Source organism: Apteryx rowi, unplaced genomic scaffold, assembly GCF_003343035.1.
Source record: "Apteryx rowi isolate R43461 unplaced genomic scaffold, aptRow1 scaffold_97, whole genome shotgun sequence".
Taxonomy (NCBI): Eukaryota; Metazoa; Chordata; class Aves; order Apterygiformes; family Apterygidae; genus Apteryx; species Apteryx rowi.
The window spans coordinates 2,298,099-2,316,911 of record NW_020451282.1 but is presented as its reverse complement, the minus strand read 5'-3'; the positions used below and the strand labels follow the sequence as shown (position 1 = coordinate 2,316,911).

Here is an 18,813-nt window from a genome sequence, read left to right as displayed (position 1 = left end):
GGGGGGCGGCAGGTTGGCTTCCCCCCTCCGCCTCTCCGCGCGGGGCAGCGCCGCGCGGCCCGCGTTTGCCTGGGCGGGAGCGCACAAAAGGGACAAAAGCGGTTTCGGAGAGGCCCCAGGCCGGGGAGCTCCTGCTAACCGCTGCCTCCGGCAGCAAGGCCAGCAAAGAGCACCGCAGGCGCGCCGGGCGCCCCCCCCCGGTGCCCGCGCTGGCCGCAGCAGCACCCGCATAGCGGCCTCTCGCGAGGGCGTCGGACTTTAGCTGGGTGCTCGGCCAGCAGCAGCAGGGAGCTAAGGGCGGCGCTGGGCTGGGCGCTGCCGGCGCGCTGCGCGCTGGGGGCCGTCGGGGGCGCGGCAGCCTGCGGCGCTCGGCTGAACCGAGCCGGTCTGGAACAGAGCACAGACGCTGCGCCGCGGAGCTGCGAGTTCTTTCAGTGCGCCCGCTCAAAATCTGGCCCCAGTGCTACCCATGTCCTCAGCAGTGATGAATCTGCAGGAATTCTGGTTTCAGCTGCGAGTGAACTCCATGACAGACAGGGACCTACATAATTCCTGACATAGCAAAGTTTGAATTGATTTTACTATTTTCTTCCTTTCGGGATTTATTGAGACAGAGTAAACAGCTTGACTCAAAAGCAAGACTGGTTTAAGTGTGTATATTCTGAGTATTGCCCTGCTGGCCTGTGTCCTTTAAAATAGGCTTGGCTGGCCCACGACTTGTCTCTCAAAGTCATCGCTTCTTGTAGAAGGCTCTGTTGCTTTTTGGGGGCAGTGGAAGGTGTACCCTGTTCGCAGAAGCTGCATGAGATAATTGAAGATAACCGCTAATTTCTATTCCAAAAACACTAAGAACAATCCACTTTCCAAAGCACTAAAATGAACAGAGCAAGCAGAATATTAGTACACATGACTATTACTTTGAGGCTATCCCCTACATACCTGAAAATACTTAGAGTAGAATACATATGCTAGTTTGCTAGCAGGGTTTTCTAAAGCACAGGACTTTTGTTAATATATATTTGTCTTGCTGTTTTAGGGAATAAGGTTTGTATTTCTTTATTATATGTTTGTGGGCTCCATAATTACTGAGGTAGCACGTTCCCGTAGAATTACACTGCACAGATATGAACTGCCATTGACTTCTGCTTCTTTCTTGCTGTACATCAGATTTAGCCCCAAGTACTGTTGGATTAATTGGATGTAGCAATGGTTGGCATTGGCACAGCCAGGAAATTCAGTCCTTCAGAGTGCTCTGTCAGTGTTCAATGGGTGGTTGGTTCCGTTTGTTTTTTAACCACACCTTTTTTGAGCTATGACAGGTCTGCTCCATGTGCTTATGTTCTAGTGTTGGTCATCATTAAGCATGACATAAGAGAAGAATCCTCTTGCTTCAAACTGCTTTTAAGTAGGAGGTATGAAACTCTGTTTGAAGCCATGCTTTAGCCCAGTAATGGATGCACTTCAAATGCTGGATCAATGCATCCCATGTGAGTGCAAGCCTCTGATTCAATTGCTCATTTTCCTTGCCTTCATAGGTGGTATCTGTATTGCACTGTCACTACCAGCTCAATATATCCATGTACAATTTTATCTTTTGTGTCATTTATGTCAATAGGGAATGGAAGCTGTCAGTTCTCTCTGACCTAGATCTTTAGATGCATTTAGGTGCTTAAATGCCATTAAAATCAATGCTACTACTGTAAGAGAGTTGTTTATTTTGAAGGAAAAATAACTGCCCGCTGGTGCATACAGAACACACTGCAGGGCTGGTAGATTATATCCAATGTGCCTGATTTCATAAATGCAGACAAGTCTACCTTAGGTTGCCTGTGTCCATTCCTTTCATGTACTGTCTGTTCCACCTGTGCTATACAACAGGCCTACCTGAGGTAGAGCAGTTACTGAACCACACATATTATAGCCTAGATAGTTTACCTGAATATGCCATGTTGCTTCATAAGCAGCTGAGTTATTCTTGCACCATGGTAAGCCATCCACATCTGTGTTTCAGCCCCAATTAATCACTATTATATAGATAGCCTGAATCCGTAGGACTTGGATGCTTGCAGTTAAGTGCTGTATTGGTTTGGTGATCTGTACCTAGGACACACCAGAGTTCCAAGAAAAAACCTTTACAGTGCGTAACTTCAGACAGGCTAATGCACTGTTATGCATTCCTGCCAATAATAGAGTTACAGCGTTGCCTAGAAGTTCCTGTGACCCTTTGAGTTGGAGCTTGTCTCATGATATTCTGGTAAATCAGCTGGATGAGCTGTTACAGGAATTACAGTTAGACTTAGATTTATTCAGCTTTTTTCTTTAATGATCTAAAAGATCAGTAAAATCAGTAGCAGATCAGTAGCACTTCAATTACATTCACAGATATTATTTGGGAGGTGTTGCAAAAATAACAAGGGACAAAAAAACAAAGGAAGGCATTGAGATTAGAAATGTTAGCAGAAAAAAATTAATCCTAGAAAAATGCAAATACATTTAAAGTGATACTGATGGAGATATACAAAGGAGTAAAAGTATGTTGGGGATGCAGTATGAACATTCAGAGAGTTAGGAAAAGCAAAGCCTTTTTTTGGAATGACTATGGTGTGATGGTACCACAGTGAATCCGATGTGGCTACTTCCATAACTTCTGGTCACTCAACCTAAATTTTGTGAACTTCTAGTTTGGGACAAATAAGTGACAAGATTTTTAAGGAAGACTTGTAGCTGTTCTTAAGTCTTTAGTAGATTTTTAGGAAACAGGGTCTTCAGTTCACCCCATCTTGGAGAGTAGCCCAAGAATGTGACACATACTACTGAGCAACTAAGTTCCAGAGATATGATAAAGGCAAGTTATAAAGAAAGAAATCTATTCAAAGGCTAGGCAGTTCTCTATTTTCTGAGAAAATGAACTACTTTATATACCAAGTGATAAATAATTCAAGGAGAATCTTTCCGTAAGGTGGTTACATGCGTAGTGGCTGCAGCCATATCATTAGACTACATGAAAAAGTAGTTAATAGAATGCAGCCTGAACAAGAAAAGAAAAAAATTAGGCAAAGCAGAGTGTCCGCCATCTTTTCCCTCACTAAAAAAATTCCTTGAGATGCTGTGTTTGGATACCTTGACTAACACTGTTATTATTTGGTCTGTGCCAGTGCACAGGAACAAGCATGTTACAATTCGTGGCCTTACTAGATGTTGTGTGTTTGGTAGAGAAATAAAGGCCAATTATATACTTTTTTTTGGAAAGAAGAAGGTTAGTACTTTATGATGATTGTTTGTTCCTGACAATTCATCATATTTTTCTAAAATTGTCATTTTCAACCAATATTTAACTTTTTCAGGGTGGAGACATGAACGTATCTGCCTGCTCTCAGTGTTATATACTTTTTTCTTTTTCTTGGAATTTCAGAAGGATGATTCCCAGAGACTTCTGGAAGGCTTCAACTCTGCTGAGAAAGGGCATACACTCACAAAAAGTAGAGCAGAGCCCTATACCTCAAAAGAGGAAATGGTGTCGGAGGTAAAGTTATGTTTTGGTGGTGGATGTCCATTTTGCTTCATGGTCTTGTCCAAAGTATCTTGATTTTAGTGGGCTTGGAACTGGGACCTTAAAAGGCATTCAAAAAAGTGTAAAAAAAAGAGAGAGAAAGAAAAAAAAAGAGTATTTATAGCTGCTTAGGAATGCAACCATTTGTGGCATTTGTTCCCGTTATGAATTCCATTTCATTTGGCTCTTTGTGGGTATTTTACTCAAGATCCTGAGTTCTCTTTGGGTGTGGACTTCTTTCTCTACATTGTCTTTAATTTCAAAAGGCTGGTGGAAAAACACTGTTGACTTCAGAAAAAGTACTTAAGCACAGAAATGTAGTCCTGATAATTGGTAATGGATTCTTTCCTGGAGAAAGAGGTTGTTAGAGAAAAATTGACAGTAACAGAGTTCCCTCATCAGGTCCAATCTGGAACAGATACTTTTTTTAGTGTCTCCTTAGGATACGGGTATAGATCTGAGTTGAATTTGATAGCTTGATGGAGGGAGCAAAAATAAACGAAGCAAACTGAGTATATTGGAGGAAACCAGCATCTTCAATGACTTTCTCACATAGAAGATCTCCAGGCAAGTGCCAACTGAAGACAAAGGTCAAATGATCAAAAGTACTGAAATACCAGAGTGGTGAGCTGGGATTAAAGGACAATTAGGAAAAAAATTAATTTTCATTTCAGATTTGTGGTCAAGAATGGTGACAGACGGTGGTTCATTTTTCTTGAGTTAAAGTACAGAATAACAAATGATCATTGACTATATTCTCTTTTGGAGTGTAAATCCTGTGAGAGAACTTATGGAATGATATAATTTTATGCATATTAGCAGTCCTCTTAAAATGGGATCATAGTCTTTAAAATGTGAGCCTTCACAACTGTATCCATTTCCAAACAGGTTAGCTCATCTATAACACTTTAAGAACTAACAGTGTTATTTCAGAGGGCTTCCTCCCATCTATTTGCCAGACTACTGTAGTTATATATATATTTCTTTCCATTCATTTGTTTCAATTCCCAGGTGCTTTAGCCTAGCATCAGATTGACAGTTCAGGAAGAAGCATAGGTGAAAAATGCTTTTAGTTAGGCTAGAACACTTCAAAAATCAGATATTTTCATTCCGAGACCTTCCAGATAGCAATAATACCATAATTACCATATTAATAATAACCGTGCATTACTCATGCCTGCTGAGAATCAGGATGTCTTAGTTGCAGCACACGGCAATATGGCTTTATGGCTTTCGGACTGGAGCTGCTTTGCCTCCAGCCATTTCAGAACAGTGGATTTCTTGGCTTTTATCCCTGGATATCCAGTATAGCAATAGGACTACTCAGTATGAGCAAGTGTTTTACCAACTGACCCCATGCTTTTTATTTTATCAGTGAAGCCAAAAATTACTTCTGGAAATAAATGAAACAAAGATGAAGAGGTGCTATGATAAAAGATTCTAATGAATGATGTAGTTTGCTCTTCTCTTCCCACCTCTGTTTATAGACTCTATTAGTGTTTTGGTATTTCCTAGAAAAATCTATATAAAGAAAACTGTTTTGACAAAACAGATTCTTTCATTTGATCTGGAAAAGGAAAAATGTTAGAATAGGAAATCTTCTAAAATTTGGTTTTAAACATTCTGTTACTTACAGCCATCCTTTCAATGAGCCATGTATAACCTAACAAAACAAAGCTGCTTATCCCATTGTTCCAGTGCATAAAGCAGTGGATAGGAAAGAGGAGGAGCAGAAAGTCAGATTGTGTACAACAGCTGTTTGTATGAAAAGAATGCATTATCTATAAAAAGTTCTTCAGAAGAACATTGGTATTTTCTCCCACTTATAGGTAAGCGGTGTACTATGAAAGTTCTTCCTGGAAAAAATGATGACTGGTTTTGTTTAATCTGTTGTTTCTTTATTTAAATTGAAAGCCAGAATTTATAGCCGTGATGGTATCTATCCAGCTTATTCCTTAGTCATTTCTATTATTAAGGTAGTCTAAGTCTCCCATGTGAAATCTTTAGTTGGTGTTGAAGGGGGAAAAAAAGGGAATGCAAATATTCTGTGAATACCAGCTACTGTTCATTTTCACTTACGGAAGGAAAAACATTTTGGAGTCATAATAACGTATAGGGAGAATACAGTTCTCTTTTCTTGATTTCATACTCTGACCTGAATGAGTCTTACATGGTTTTTCGTGCCAAGACTGAAACAGTCAAGAAACAGTCAGTTATTGATAAGAATTTCTAAGTTATGTAACTAAAAGGAGCACATGGTACTTAAACAACTGTCAGACCTACTGCTGTTCTCAAAGTTTACAGTAGTTTTCTGTTCTTTTTCCATACAGGAAGATGAGTCTCCTCTGGACAGTAACGTCACAGCATTTGCATTAAAGGCAAAAGTCATCTATCCAATCAACCAGAAATTTAGGGTGAGGTTTTAGACTCTATTTACAAAAATTAAAGAAATCATTCTGTCTCAATGTAAATTGCAGAGTTAAGAATTACTGGCAAAAGAGTTACTGTCAATCTGCTTAGCAGGGAGTTTTGTTTATTAATAATCCATTGACTCAGGCTTTATTCTATACAGCATCAACTGCCTTCATCTCCCCCTGAAACCTTCAGCGCTTTACATGGTGTCCAGTCAATTTTCACTGCAGTCAAGAGACCGTTTTCTTTCCATTAACATTAGTGGAAGTTGGATCTGTCCAAGGAGGCATAAAAAAAACAAGGGTCTGTCCTTCAGTAAGGAAAAATGCCTCAGGCAGATAACCACAACAGAACTTTTTACAGGAAACGCAGAAACCTGTCAGTATGATGAACCATAATTTGTGTGGAAGCATTTTTGCTGTGTACTAATTTTTTGTGTGAAAGCAAGCAGTAAATTGATGAGCCATTTATTTCCTTATTGTGTTGTATTAATTAACCTTGTAAATTTTCTCTGACTCTAGCCATTGGCAGATGGCTCATCCAATCCGTCTTTGCACGAGAATCCAAAGCAGGCTGTTCTGCCTAATCAGGTAATGGAGACGTCCACTTCGGGCAGCCTGGGCTCCCTCAGCCAGGGAGACAAGGAGGACTGCAGTTCCTCCACGACGATTCATTCCTCAGCCAGCGACGACAGGTTCCAGGCTCGGACCTTCCTCAAGGTGACCTGCTTCCCTGAAGTGCTGACTTGCGAGAGGTAACCAGTTGTGGTTGGTCATTTCCTGGTGTGCCCTGGTAGTTTTTTTCCAGACAACCACTAAAGGTCTGGCATAAACCAATGACTAGGGCTGGATGCATACGTTCACCACATCAAGGGTTATGTGCTTATGACCCTTAAAAAATTGGCTGGGGAAACGAAAGAAATGCCTCATGTTATATATTAAAAATCAGTTTATTTTTTATGAAATTCTGGGAATCAGAACTTATGCAAAAGGAGTCTCGTAAAGGTATACCACATTTGTGATAAGGAGATCCCTTTTTGCCCATACAGTATCAGTGCTACATTACTAATTATGAAAGATTGTTAGTAACTCCGGATTCAATACTGCAAGGTATTGACCATTTTCTGCAAGTGCTGAGCCATAAGTCTTTAGCGTTTTGGTCTTAGTTCACATGCTGAATGCTAAACATATGGCCTCTACAAGGGCCAGAGTCCTCTGCACCATATAAAATCAAGTTATACAACCGGCGTCTCAGGAACAGCAAACGCCAGCAGTCTGTTCTCTCAATTTTAATAAGAACTACTTAAATAATATTGTGGGAAAGCTTCCTCTCTCAGATAGTCTGGTGATGAGCACGTTGACCTAAACCAAATGGACTATCTGTTTTGATTTTCATTTAGCCACATAATGGTAAGGTACGCTTAGATGAATAAATATGTCTGTATTCTCATTAGCAAAAAAAAAAAAAATTATATTTAAGTCACTATGGGGTTGAGGGAGTACTAGCAGTGAAAAATGCTTTCAAATGTGCACTCTTCTTATAGCTATTTTAATTTAAAGCTTTCTTTTCCCTATGTTGTAGCCATTCATGCCTATATTTATCGTGACTTTTTCTAAAGGGAACTGCATCTCCAATATTGTTAAAGCATTATCTCATTTTGCTTACCTTTATGTAGAGATATTTTATTCAAAAGAGAAAGAAATGTCAAAATGAAGTGACTTGACTGCTATTCTAGGGACATTGCTTTTAGAAAAATTTATCAAATAAAAGAAATATATGGTGTTGCCCCTTTTATGTGCCTGTCATCTAGATTGACACTAACAATTTTTTAATCTTTGTTTTAGTTTTGATGTTAAGCTCTGCCTCTGCAGTCTTCTTTTGAAAGATCTTATACTTCTTGATACTGAACTCAGAAAAGAAAAACATGTGGTAGGTACTCATGTCTCATTTGTAGCTATTTGATTTGAACATCTTAGTTGAATATCAGTTTAGGAAATAATCAGCATAAACAACTGGCTAGCTGGGAAGTACTATAGCAGAGCTGTATTTCTACAGTATTCTCTTTAATTTTTCTGTCTGTTCTGCGTATCTGAGGTTCATACCAGGAGTAACCATGTGAAATATAATGGTCTATGAAGTACAGGAGGTCAGACTGGATAATGTAACAAGTTGGTTTTAAAATTTACTCCATAGGATAACCTATAGCACTCAGTGTTCATTAAAGAAAAGATAAATATTTAATAGATTAGTTTATGTTTTAATGACAGTGCTTGTGCAATGCAACTCCAAGGACAGTGTGCTCTTTGAATAAAACTGAAAATTCAGCTGAATCAGTACCATTGTGATAAATACAATAGCCCTGATTTTGCAGGACAGAGGAATTAAGGCACCCCTGTAAAGCATAGATAGCTACTTACATCAGTTCACAGCATGCAAACTTGACAGGAAAGAAAGAAACAAAAATGGATTTATGCAATTAAAGCAACAGAATACTGGGTTAGGGGAATTGTTTATGGTAAGTAGGTACTCTGATGGAGTATAGAAACATTGTCATTACTGAGTTTTAGCTCAGGTAGTTGAAATCTGAATATAAAGTATATAGTTTTCTCCTCCTCTTCCTTCCAGACCTCTCTTTAAACATACTGATCATTTCTGATGTAATTTTTTGAGTGCACTGAGAATATTTCAAGGGGTGGGGTTTTCAGAACAAATTTCTACATGACCCAGAAGAGGAAGTGTGAAAATAAACCTGGAAAGCCACTTCTGATCTGATTGGTTTTATCCCCTCAGCTTATGTAGTCATAAATAGATGAAGAGAAGAACTTGAGATCAGATACCGGAAAGAAGTTTAGCTTCACTAAGGGAGATCAAACTTGATCTCAAAGTTAATCATCACCTTATAGGTGAAGGTAAAGTCACGACATGGTGATGTAATCACAGAAACACTAAGAAAATGAGCATTTAACACACTTTGTGGGCCATGAGAAATCACCACAAAAGGCAGGTGACTGACTGTTATCTGAAGCTTTCAATAGCTGGATTTGTATTTTTACTGGCAGTGAACAAGGGGGAAAAAAAACTTTCAGCCTAGAGAATAATTTCTTCTTTTTCCACTCTGCTTTCTCAGGCTTGAGAGTCAATCTTTCTTAGAGTCAGGTCTAGGAAAAGGAAATATTCCTTTCCTTCAGTGTTTCCTGAATTCTGATGCTTTATTTTTCTATAGTTTGTGGTATCTTGGTGTTGTGTGTTCAAGAACTGCCAAACTCCTATCCGCAGCATTGTCAAGGGAGATCCAAAACATGACAACTTTATCATATTTCTCTTCTACTGAGCTCTTTTTTGACTGACACATGATAGCATATATTTAATGATAACATATTTTCCAGATTTTGCTCAGCTCAAATGTTGGCTTGGAGAACATTCTTTTACATAAATATGTTTTTATTTATGCCTTTGCATAAAATATGTTTAAAAACAGGCAACTTCATCATCTGTTTTCATGTACACAAGTAACAGACAGATTGCTGTTATGTTTCACACATCTTTATGTTCATGTTGGAGAACACAACAACAGTTAGTAATGAAATGACTTGTCTTTACATTGACACTCTAGAAGAGGCAAGGGGGAAGAGGCTGTTCAAAAATATCTTTTTGTAGACACTGGTATTGCAATTGAAAAAAATCAACTGGAAAATAATTACTTTTTGTGAGAGAAGGTAGCAAGAAAATGAGATAGATACTTTTTCATTGCAGGTTGTACATAAAAATGTTTGATACTTGGTTAGTAGGCAGGCTACAGTTGAAATCATGGTAAACAATTTATTAACAACTTTCAGCTTAGGTGATCATTAAACTTTAGAAACATTAGGCTTTAAGTAATCTGTGTGTTTTCCAGTAAAGCACAATTACAAATTTGTCAGCTTTGTTAGATATATATGAAATTATGTCATTGTCCTTGTTAGAACATAACACGATCTTCCAGTACTCTTACTGAAGACAAAGCCAAAGGATTTTTCATAACAGAAGTACTGCAGAATTGCTGATGATGTTTCTATTCTTTTACTTATGATTCACTATATTCTCACTGATTGACTTAAAGCAGCAAAAGTTATCACGAAGATGTTCTTATAATGTTCAATAGGCACTTATCCTGGGTTTTGTTTCTTTCCTTTTGAATAGATTTTTATTCAGGTTCTCAAAATATACCTCACAGATTTTTATCATAAAAAGAAGATTACTGATGATTTGTTCAAGAAGATCCTTTTAATTCAGGAAAATGTAAGTGGCTGGATTTTTTTGGTTAGTGTTTCAGACAACAGAAGATAAGAATTAATCCCACCAATTGGTGCAAGCTGGCACAGCAGGCTATCTGACCCTGTCTTTTGTACAGCTATGTCATTGGTAGTCTATTTCAGAATTAATGCAAAGGTACTCACTCCTTAGCTGATTCCCTCTAGTATCCACATTTCCTCCCTGTTGTTGTCTGAAGTGGTCAGGAGGACAATGCTGTTTCTAATCTGTTAAGAACAGAAGTATTTTGTAGTTCAGTCCACTCAAGAAAACAGAATGTTCCAGACCTTATTCACTTATAATTAATGACTTCTCATTATCAGGTCTCTGTCCAGGCCCACGTATCATGACTAATAACAACACAGCAGGAAATAGAGTGCCAACAGGAAACCCAAGGTTTTTATCAAGGGAAAAATATACTTATTTTTCTTTGTCCTTTTTTCTTCCATATACTTTTATCAGAATCCATTTTCCACTTCTGAACTAGAAGATAAACATTTATGGTCAGTATGCATTTCAACTGGGGTCACAATATTATTTTTAAGATTACTAGAAGATTTCCAAATTAGAATCATAAAAAGCTGAGCTGAAAGGCGCTCCTGGAGATCATCTGGTCCAACCTTCTGTTGAAAGCGGGGCCTTAAAGTTATCCAGTGCCCTGTCAAACCAAGTCTTGAATATTTCCAGTGAGGGAGACTCCACCATTTCTCTGGGCAACCTATTCCAATATTTAATTGTTCTCACAGTAAAGATTTTTTTTTCTTAAATTCAGATAGAATATCACACTTAGACATTAAATTAAAGCCTGTCAGCTTTTCAGCTGTAGTGATTGGGATGTATCTCATCTGTGCATTCTCACAGTCTGTGAATTAATTTTGGGAATCTCTCTAATTTTACCTAATAGCTTACATCAGATTGGATTTTGCCTTAAGACCACTTCACTGCCATGAATCCTTAGGTTTAGTATTTAAGTTAATAGTATTTACTAAGTGAAAAGTAAGACATGGTGTGTGCATCCCTCTTTCTGACAGACTTTTTTTAATGACCTTAAACTACAAATGCAGAAGTAATATAGGTTAGGCATCTTTCCCAGTATAGCCTAACTCTCAATAAAACTTGCCAGCATGGGTCTCTTCATGCAGCTAACTGAGGCCACTGCAAGGCAAAGACTAAATCCTCTTAGATGCAATCAATACCAAAATAGTCCAATTGTTAGTGTGTTTAATCTCAGATTTGGTAATCCAGCATTTTGACATCCTATGTTCTATAGAAAAAGGCCTTGGAAACATGATGGCCTTAAGGTTGGGATATCACATGATGGAAAAGACTGGTTATGAATACCATCTAAAAGAGAAGTTAGTAATAAGCAAACACATTAGCATTGCAAAATATTGCATGTAGTCCTGCATTGGCAAGGCTGAGGATTATATGATTTATTGTGGACAGCATTTTCCTCTTATTTTTGCATTGTAAGAAGAATTCATGGGATTTTGATGAAATTGTTTGTGAGGCTTGTCAAAACCCGGTTACATTTCCTTAAGGCATAAGGTATTGAGTTAATTCATTGGCGAACAGAATTGTGTGATATTAAACATAAATGCCTGTTACAGAAGGCATGTTTAAGCAACTGAAGAATCATCCATTTCAGTACCAAACTACTCAGTAAGGGCTGAGAACTAGTATTTATTGATATTATTAGCTTTGAGAAAACATCATCCTGGCTTCAAAGTACCGAAAAGCCATAAAAACCCACATAATCATCTAGCCTACGATTTGTCCCTTACAAGCATTACAGGTGTATTTTATCTATGTGTGTTAGCACTCTGCAGGAAACACAATCTGATGATCATATCTGGGTACTTAGCTGTACTTTTAAACACAGCGTGTACACTCATAGCTGCCATTTAAAGATGGGACACGTGCATTAAAATAAAAATATTTATTTAGATTCAAAGGACTGGCAATATGAAAGCCCATGGATCAGTATTTACTAAAACTTGAATTCAGTGGATATGGTACTTGATTGTACTCACATACTGGTTAAACTGAAGTAGAGATATACCTATTTATAGTAGGTGTAATTCAGAGATACCCTATACATATAGTCTTGTGTTTTCTTTCCTTGCTGCAGGAAATGCATTACCCAGAGACAAAATTTTCTGAACACTGTTGTTCAGTTTCCTTAACCATGAGCCAGACTTGACATACAAACTCACTCCAGAATTTAGAAATGAACTTACCAACTCTATGGCAGCACATTTGTATCTATTATTAGAACATGTTCTCTTCACAAAGAGTGATGATGTATGTTTTTCTGTTTAAAAAATTGCTTGTTTTTTCTAGGATTTTGAAGAATTACAGAAACAACTTGACTCTAGACTCCAGAATACTGAGATGTCAGGAGCCCGTAATTCAGAGTACCAGACCCTAGAAGACTTAGAAAGAAAAGAAAGAGAATATTCTGAGCACATAATAGATAATGTAACTTTCTAATTTTTCTGTTCTGAAATTTCATTTTAATGTTGTTCTCTTGATGAGGTATATTTTCTTTTTTACTGTTGTGTTGACTAGTCCACAGTTAGTATTTTAGATGTGCATGGGTCCTGAACAGTTTTTCATTGCTCCAGCAAAGTATTTCCAACTCCCTTTGGGAGCCAACATCTTTCATACAAACACTGTTTCATCATGCTGGGTTTAGAGCTGATGAATGTGCATTGCTTACCAGGTGGTAAGGTGCATTTCAAGCCTGACTTTTAGGAATTTTATCATAGCACCTTGCTTTCTTCCCCACATCTGTATTCAGATAACACTTAGCTTCCAATACTCCATAATTGAGTAAGAGAATAATAGGAGAATAAAAAATTTTCAGCTGAAATAATTACTAATGAAATAATTACAGTATGACCTTTTAGTATGATTTGCACATTTGCTTTAGCAAAAACTTTGCTTTAGCAGCTTTGCACATTATACTATATTTACTTAGTTTTTGATGTGAAAAACATAATTTGATTGTTGACATTTCATCCTCAAAATAATATTTTTTCCCTTCAGTAGCTTCACTGTGTCCAAATTAGTTTATAGGCTAGAAAAGTGGAGGTTAAAAGTATCCTGCATATTATTTTCTAGTAAATTGGATAATCTGAAAGATAATCTCCATTTCCAGTCCTTTTTTTGAGATATGAACAAATTGACTGCTGATGAAAATGAGAGACTAGTCAGGCTGATAGCTCTGTAGACTATCTGCACTGATTGACCATGGCACTTCAGTCGAACTGAACAGCCCATTATCTCAGCCTTGGGCATTTTCCATAGAGGACTTAACATTTTTTAGTGTCTAATGGTTAAGTGCTTCACTGGGAATTTTCTTGGCTTTCTTTTGAATCTCTGTGCCTTTCATTTTATAGTGGAAGATCTGGTAATGATAGTAGACCCATGTAAAGTTTCTTTTGCAATTTAACTTTGTTCAATGAAAAATTGATTGTTTAGGGCCCTGCAGTGTTAGTCATAAAAAAAAACCTGCATGACAGCTTCACTGAGCAGCATGAGGCAGTTATTCACCATCAGCAGTCATTCTTTAGTGGATCTGTCACTATTGTACCCGCAGATGCTTTTCACCTGTATTTAAAATGACTATACTATACACACATTCTTATAGATTCTATACAAAGATCAGGACCTTGAACTATTCATCTCTTTCCTCAGTAATATAAAGGTATTCTTTACCATAAAAATAAAAAACTCAGATTCTTAATACAAATCCTCATGATGAATACATTTTCTTAGCTTTATGCATACTAGTAATCCTACTGAAAGCAACAGAATACCCACACGTACAGAGTTATGCAGTTGTTTGTGGGATCAGAGTCTCAAACTAGAGATTACCCATATGATAATATATTCAAATGGGCACATACAACTTTTGAAACTGTATGAAGTACTTAATTTCTGGATTGTTGAGTGGTTATGTAGCATGTAGCTATAAAAGGCTTAGATGGTGAAAAACAGTGAAGATTTTTGGATTAAAAAAAAAAAAAAGGAAAACAATCTTGTTTGTCCAAAATGCTTAGTCCTACACATAAAGAAACATCCCAGAAAAAAGGTTACATTTTATTATCCTCTTTACTTTTCCTATTATTACTAATAACATACTGTACTAGGCTTTAGTGGATGCAACATGTGGCAAGCTAACAGCAAACTCTTAGAAAAATTGTACTGAATGACTCCCATAAAAAAGGTCAGGATTGGCCAAACATACCGCTTACTGGTTATGTGCCATCAACACGTGCCATTATATAGTAAATAGTCTCTGGAGATAGTTTTGCAAAATATTCACTATAATTGATATTGAAAGCTGTAATCTCAGTGACTTGTATCTTATAGGGTAATGAAATATTAGATGATTCATGAGGGAAAATGGTTTCTGGTTTGATTCTTGTTCCACAGATGGAAGCTTTCTGGAAGCAGGCTGACAAAGCCCAGCAATTTCTTTTGGACCAGTCAAAATGCTCAAGTGCCAAAGCAACAAAGATAACTATGGATCTGACTGAAAGGATGATTGCAGTAGAAGGGTTATTAAGTAAATCACAGGATTTGCATGCAATGGTAAAGTACAAAAAGAATAAAAGTTGAGAGGTATTTAGTCAATCTAAACACAAAGCACGATGCAAATAGCATCTGTCAGTCCTGTATCATGAATAACAGACTGTTCAACTATTCTCTTCCAGCTTTGTTGCAAAGAGCTTCCCTTGCAGTTTATAGAGGCTCATAAGAGGGTAAACTCTTCACTTGAATTCTATTTCTTAAAATAGAGTTTAGGCAGTCATGTTAGGAAAAAGTGATGTGCACAATATTAATGTAGTCAGTGAGCCAGCAGCAAGAGTGCTAGACCTCACAATGAAGAGAACCATTTCCCTGGGCATTAGGACATTTCTTTTTCTTTCAGTTTATTTATTCCACTTTGCCCGGGCAACCATAATTTAAATTAAGATTTTTCAATTGAGGGTGATTCTGTGTGTCCTGTGTTAACTGCAATTAAAAACCCCACAGCATCTCTTAGGAACATAGTCTTTAGAGGACAAATATGTTTATAAATGCATCAGCACTCTGCTTTTCATTGCGGCACGTCTAACAGATCCTTGGGCCAGATCTTTATTTACTTTTTGAATACTGAAAGAGTTGCTTGGAATTTATAGATAACTGTACAAACGATCTGGCCCACTGCATTTGTTAGTGACTTGGAGAATAAATGAACAGCTAACTTGATTTTTGCTTACTAATAAAAGATACAGTAATTATTAGCTTATTAGTTTTGCAGTAGAACAACATAGACTAAGCTGGCCACATATGAAGACAGTCTTTGCAGCTGATCACACCTGACCCACACTGGGCTACCATATAGGAACATCTCTCAGATGGGCAGATTTCAAATGATGTGTTTGGACATGAGATATAGTGATTTTCCTGCCTGAAGTCACTACTGTGACACTTGCATCTCATTGCAAAAGTCACCACCTGTGGGTCTCCGTTAACCAGGATAGCTGTTACTCTCTTTACAGGCTAGCATCTTTGTTTAAAGCAGTTTCAGTTTAAGATAGATCTCACTGCTTACTGCAGTCCTGGGATTCTTCTCTAATAGCACAGTGGAAGCTGCTAGACCACATGCAATTATACCCATTTTAAATACATTCACTGAACTCCAGCATGTATTTGGAGGAATCCCAGCCATATCAAATTCAGACATCTGTCCTCATTGCCAAATGAAGGCACACACTAGTGCAGTGTATAGGGTCTTGAAAAGAGGTCCAGGTCCTCCATGTGGTCTCTTTGCCCCTTTTCCCCCCTTGAGTATTTATGTTTTTTCCATCATTATTGTCTTCCTGACTGCTACAAATAATTAAAAATACTGATAGCTTTAGATTAACTCTTTTCCTGATGCAAATGATCACACAACTGAGCCCACTGCCATGCCATACCAGTCCAGAGTTTCAGAAGTTTACATGTATGAAGGTTGTTATTCACACTGTCTTGAGAAGCTTCCTTTCTAAATTGTTTTGAGACTGAATAAGCTAATGAAAGGACAAGCATAACCTAAGACCTATACTTAGTTTCTACCTGCAATTTTCTTGTTTGTTTTCAGGACATTCAGGAAAGGTTATTTAACTGGGAGCTTATGGTAAAAGTGGTCGATTCACTGAAGTCGTATATACCAGAAGAGTGCAAATGCAGATTAAATACTGTATCAAATATTCTGGACCATTTAACTGTGAAGAATAATCTCTCAGTCCGACAAAAGGAAGAGCTTTTAACAGACCTGCACAGGGCCTTCTGGGAACAACTAGCACATTTCAGTAATGGTGAGTACTTTAGACAAGAGCTCATAATGTAACTAACGGGTATGCATTCTCACATTTGTTTTAAGTCGTACAAAAATTATGGTTTTGGCTGTATAGCCTGCTGTTTTAAAAGGGTATTGATGAATCGGCCCAGAACACTATTGCTATGAAGGCTAGATGCTTAGAACAGGAACTTTAGCTTCATCCCTTCCAGGTCTTGTTCCAGGCTATGAACTTATTCTACATTTCACATAATCTTTATCTTATTTCTTTAATTCAAAGACAGAGTCCCATTTACTGCAGCTGTTTGAGAGATTTCTCCATTTCATGTTTACCTGCTTGATGTCACTGGTGATGCTGGCAGCTCTTCAGGACAGTAGTAGCTGTATATGTGCAAAGTATTGTCCCGTGATCTCCCGCTAGCATGTGGAGCCAAGAGAAGACACGCAAGACGTAGTGGTGCTGTCACTCTTACAAGATATCATTTTTAGTCTTACAGTCTTCACACATTCACCGCTTTTACTATATCAGACTAAGATACTTTAAAAACTAGAAGTCTTTATCTTACCCTTAAAATAAGAAATAGAAAAACACTCTTCTACTAAAATGACATCAGGGTTAGAGTTCCATGAACTGAATAGTCAGAACATATATTCTTGTTGCAGTAAGTTTTTGCTGCAGTGCTGCTCATTCTCATCACTAAACCTGAAAGTGAAATTGTGCCATATCTTAGGGTCAGAAATTTTCATTCTGCAGGCTAGCTCTGCTTTAAGAACATCTATTAGTCGTATGAACCAACAGTTTACTGATACTCATGGATTCATAAATACCACAATATTGAGTACATCATGGATGTTTGCTCTTAAAACTGGCATGCCTTGCACAGTCTTTGCTTTGGTTCAACCATTAAAATTTAAGTGTGAATTTATGCCAGTGTTTTTTTTTTCCTGTCATGTTTCTCTTGTTCAAAGCAGAAATACCTCTGTCATAGCCTTGATTTTATGCAAAGTGGGCACTTACAGTTATAAAGAGTAAAGCCTGTGCAGGAGGGCATTAGTATTCAGCAACCTCCTGCTTTTAGAGACAAGTGAGACATACTGTATGCTAGTTTTCTTTAAAAGAAAAAAAACAAAAAACACACAAAAACACACACACAGCCAGAGTGCAGTATCTTCACAAGAAAGAGTCAATATAAATTGACCTTGGTTGGGAGCTCCTAAATGCAGTAGTTATACTGTACCTATAATTCACACACAGAACACAAAGCCAGAGAGAATCTGTACTCCTAGGAAACAAAGAGGGAAGTAGTGAAGAATCAAGTAGTGTATAAAAATAAGTTACTACATTTATTCAGATGACATTTTTATTAGACTTTCTTACACTTCCAGTGAATCTTACACTTCCAGTGAATCATCAGCCTGTGGATAAGCACAATGAATTAACCTAGAAAATGAGTAATGTGCATGATATTACAATACTGTACTATATTTCTCCACAAAAGAATTTCTAAAAGCAGCTCAATGTGGTTGCAGAACAAGAGCCAACTCTTCTTTTGCATTCTCCCTTAGTTGCAATCGTGGAGTGAAGTACTAATCTAACTATGGAGGAAAAACAAATAGAGTTCTTAGGTACGAAGGCAATATGAAATGAAGAAGTGGCAGAACATTGTAAGGACTGATTCCACTCTGCAGCACACAGTCTAGATAGCAGATTCATGGACTTATAAGTCCCCTGGAGCAAAAAGATGGATAAGGAAGGAAGAACTGAGCCCCAACTATTTTTTGATACTAGCACAGAATCAGAGGGACCTTGAAACCTTTTGCTGCAGGTTCTTGGAGGAGTCACTTGGAAACCCCAGTATGGCTACATGCTAGTTTAATTTGAACTAGGGCTGCTCTGGACCTGTTCTCCCCACCATGTGTTACCACCCCTGTCCTTGCAGTAGCTTTGGCATATCTGCAATTAGACAGTGAGCCACTTTAGACCTCCCCTAAGGTGGAGGGTGACAGAGGTCAGGTGGGTGGGAATCTGCTTCTTGCACTAACTCACCACCTTACCTTTGCATGAAGAGCAACACCAGGGAAAGGGAGGGTGCAGGATGATAATGATCCAGAAACTGATAGATTTAAGTGTTGTGTAACAACACAAAACTTCCTATCTAAAAAGACCATCAGGGTAAGAATCAGCTCTGAAATCCTGCATGGTAATTACTTGGCTATTTCCCTCACT

The 18,813-nt window shown here is 37.9% G+C and overlaps 1 protein-coding gene across 1 annotated transcript in view; it reads left to right on the top strand.

Annotated features, from left to right (window-relative positions):
- Positions 1 to 3,305: 3,305 nt before the first annotated feature.
- The window catches only part of EVC (EvC ciliary complex subunit 1), a 51,800-nt gene continuing 36,292 nt past the window's right edge, over positions 3,306 to 18,813 (top strand). The window contains exons 1-9 of the mRNA XM_026054824.1: positions 3,306 to 3,523; positions 5,881 to 5,964; positions 6,484 to 6,716; positions 7,807 to 7,891; positions 10,142 to 10,240; positions 12,596 to 12,733; positions 14,696 to 14,854; positions 14,977 to 15,024; positions 16,389 to 16,605. Coding sequence (XP_025910609.1) covers positions 3,512 to 3,523; positions 5,881 to 5,964; positions 6,484 to 6,716; positions 7,807 to 7,891; positions 10,142 to 10,240; positions 12,596 to 12,733; positions 14,696 to 14,854; positions 14,977 to 15,024; positions 16,389 to 16,605 — 1,075 coding nt within the window. The 5' untranslated portion in view covers positions 3,306 to 3,511. The remainder of the gene's footprint in view (positions 3,524 to 5,880; positions 5,965 to 6,483; positions 6,717 to 7,806; positions 7,892 to 10,141; positions 10,241 to 12,595; positions 12,734 to 14,695; positions 14,855 to 14,976; positions 15,025 to 16,388; positions 16,606 to 18,813) is intronic.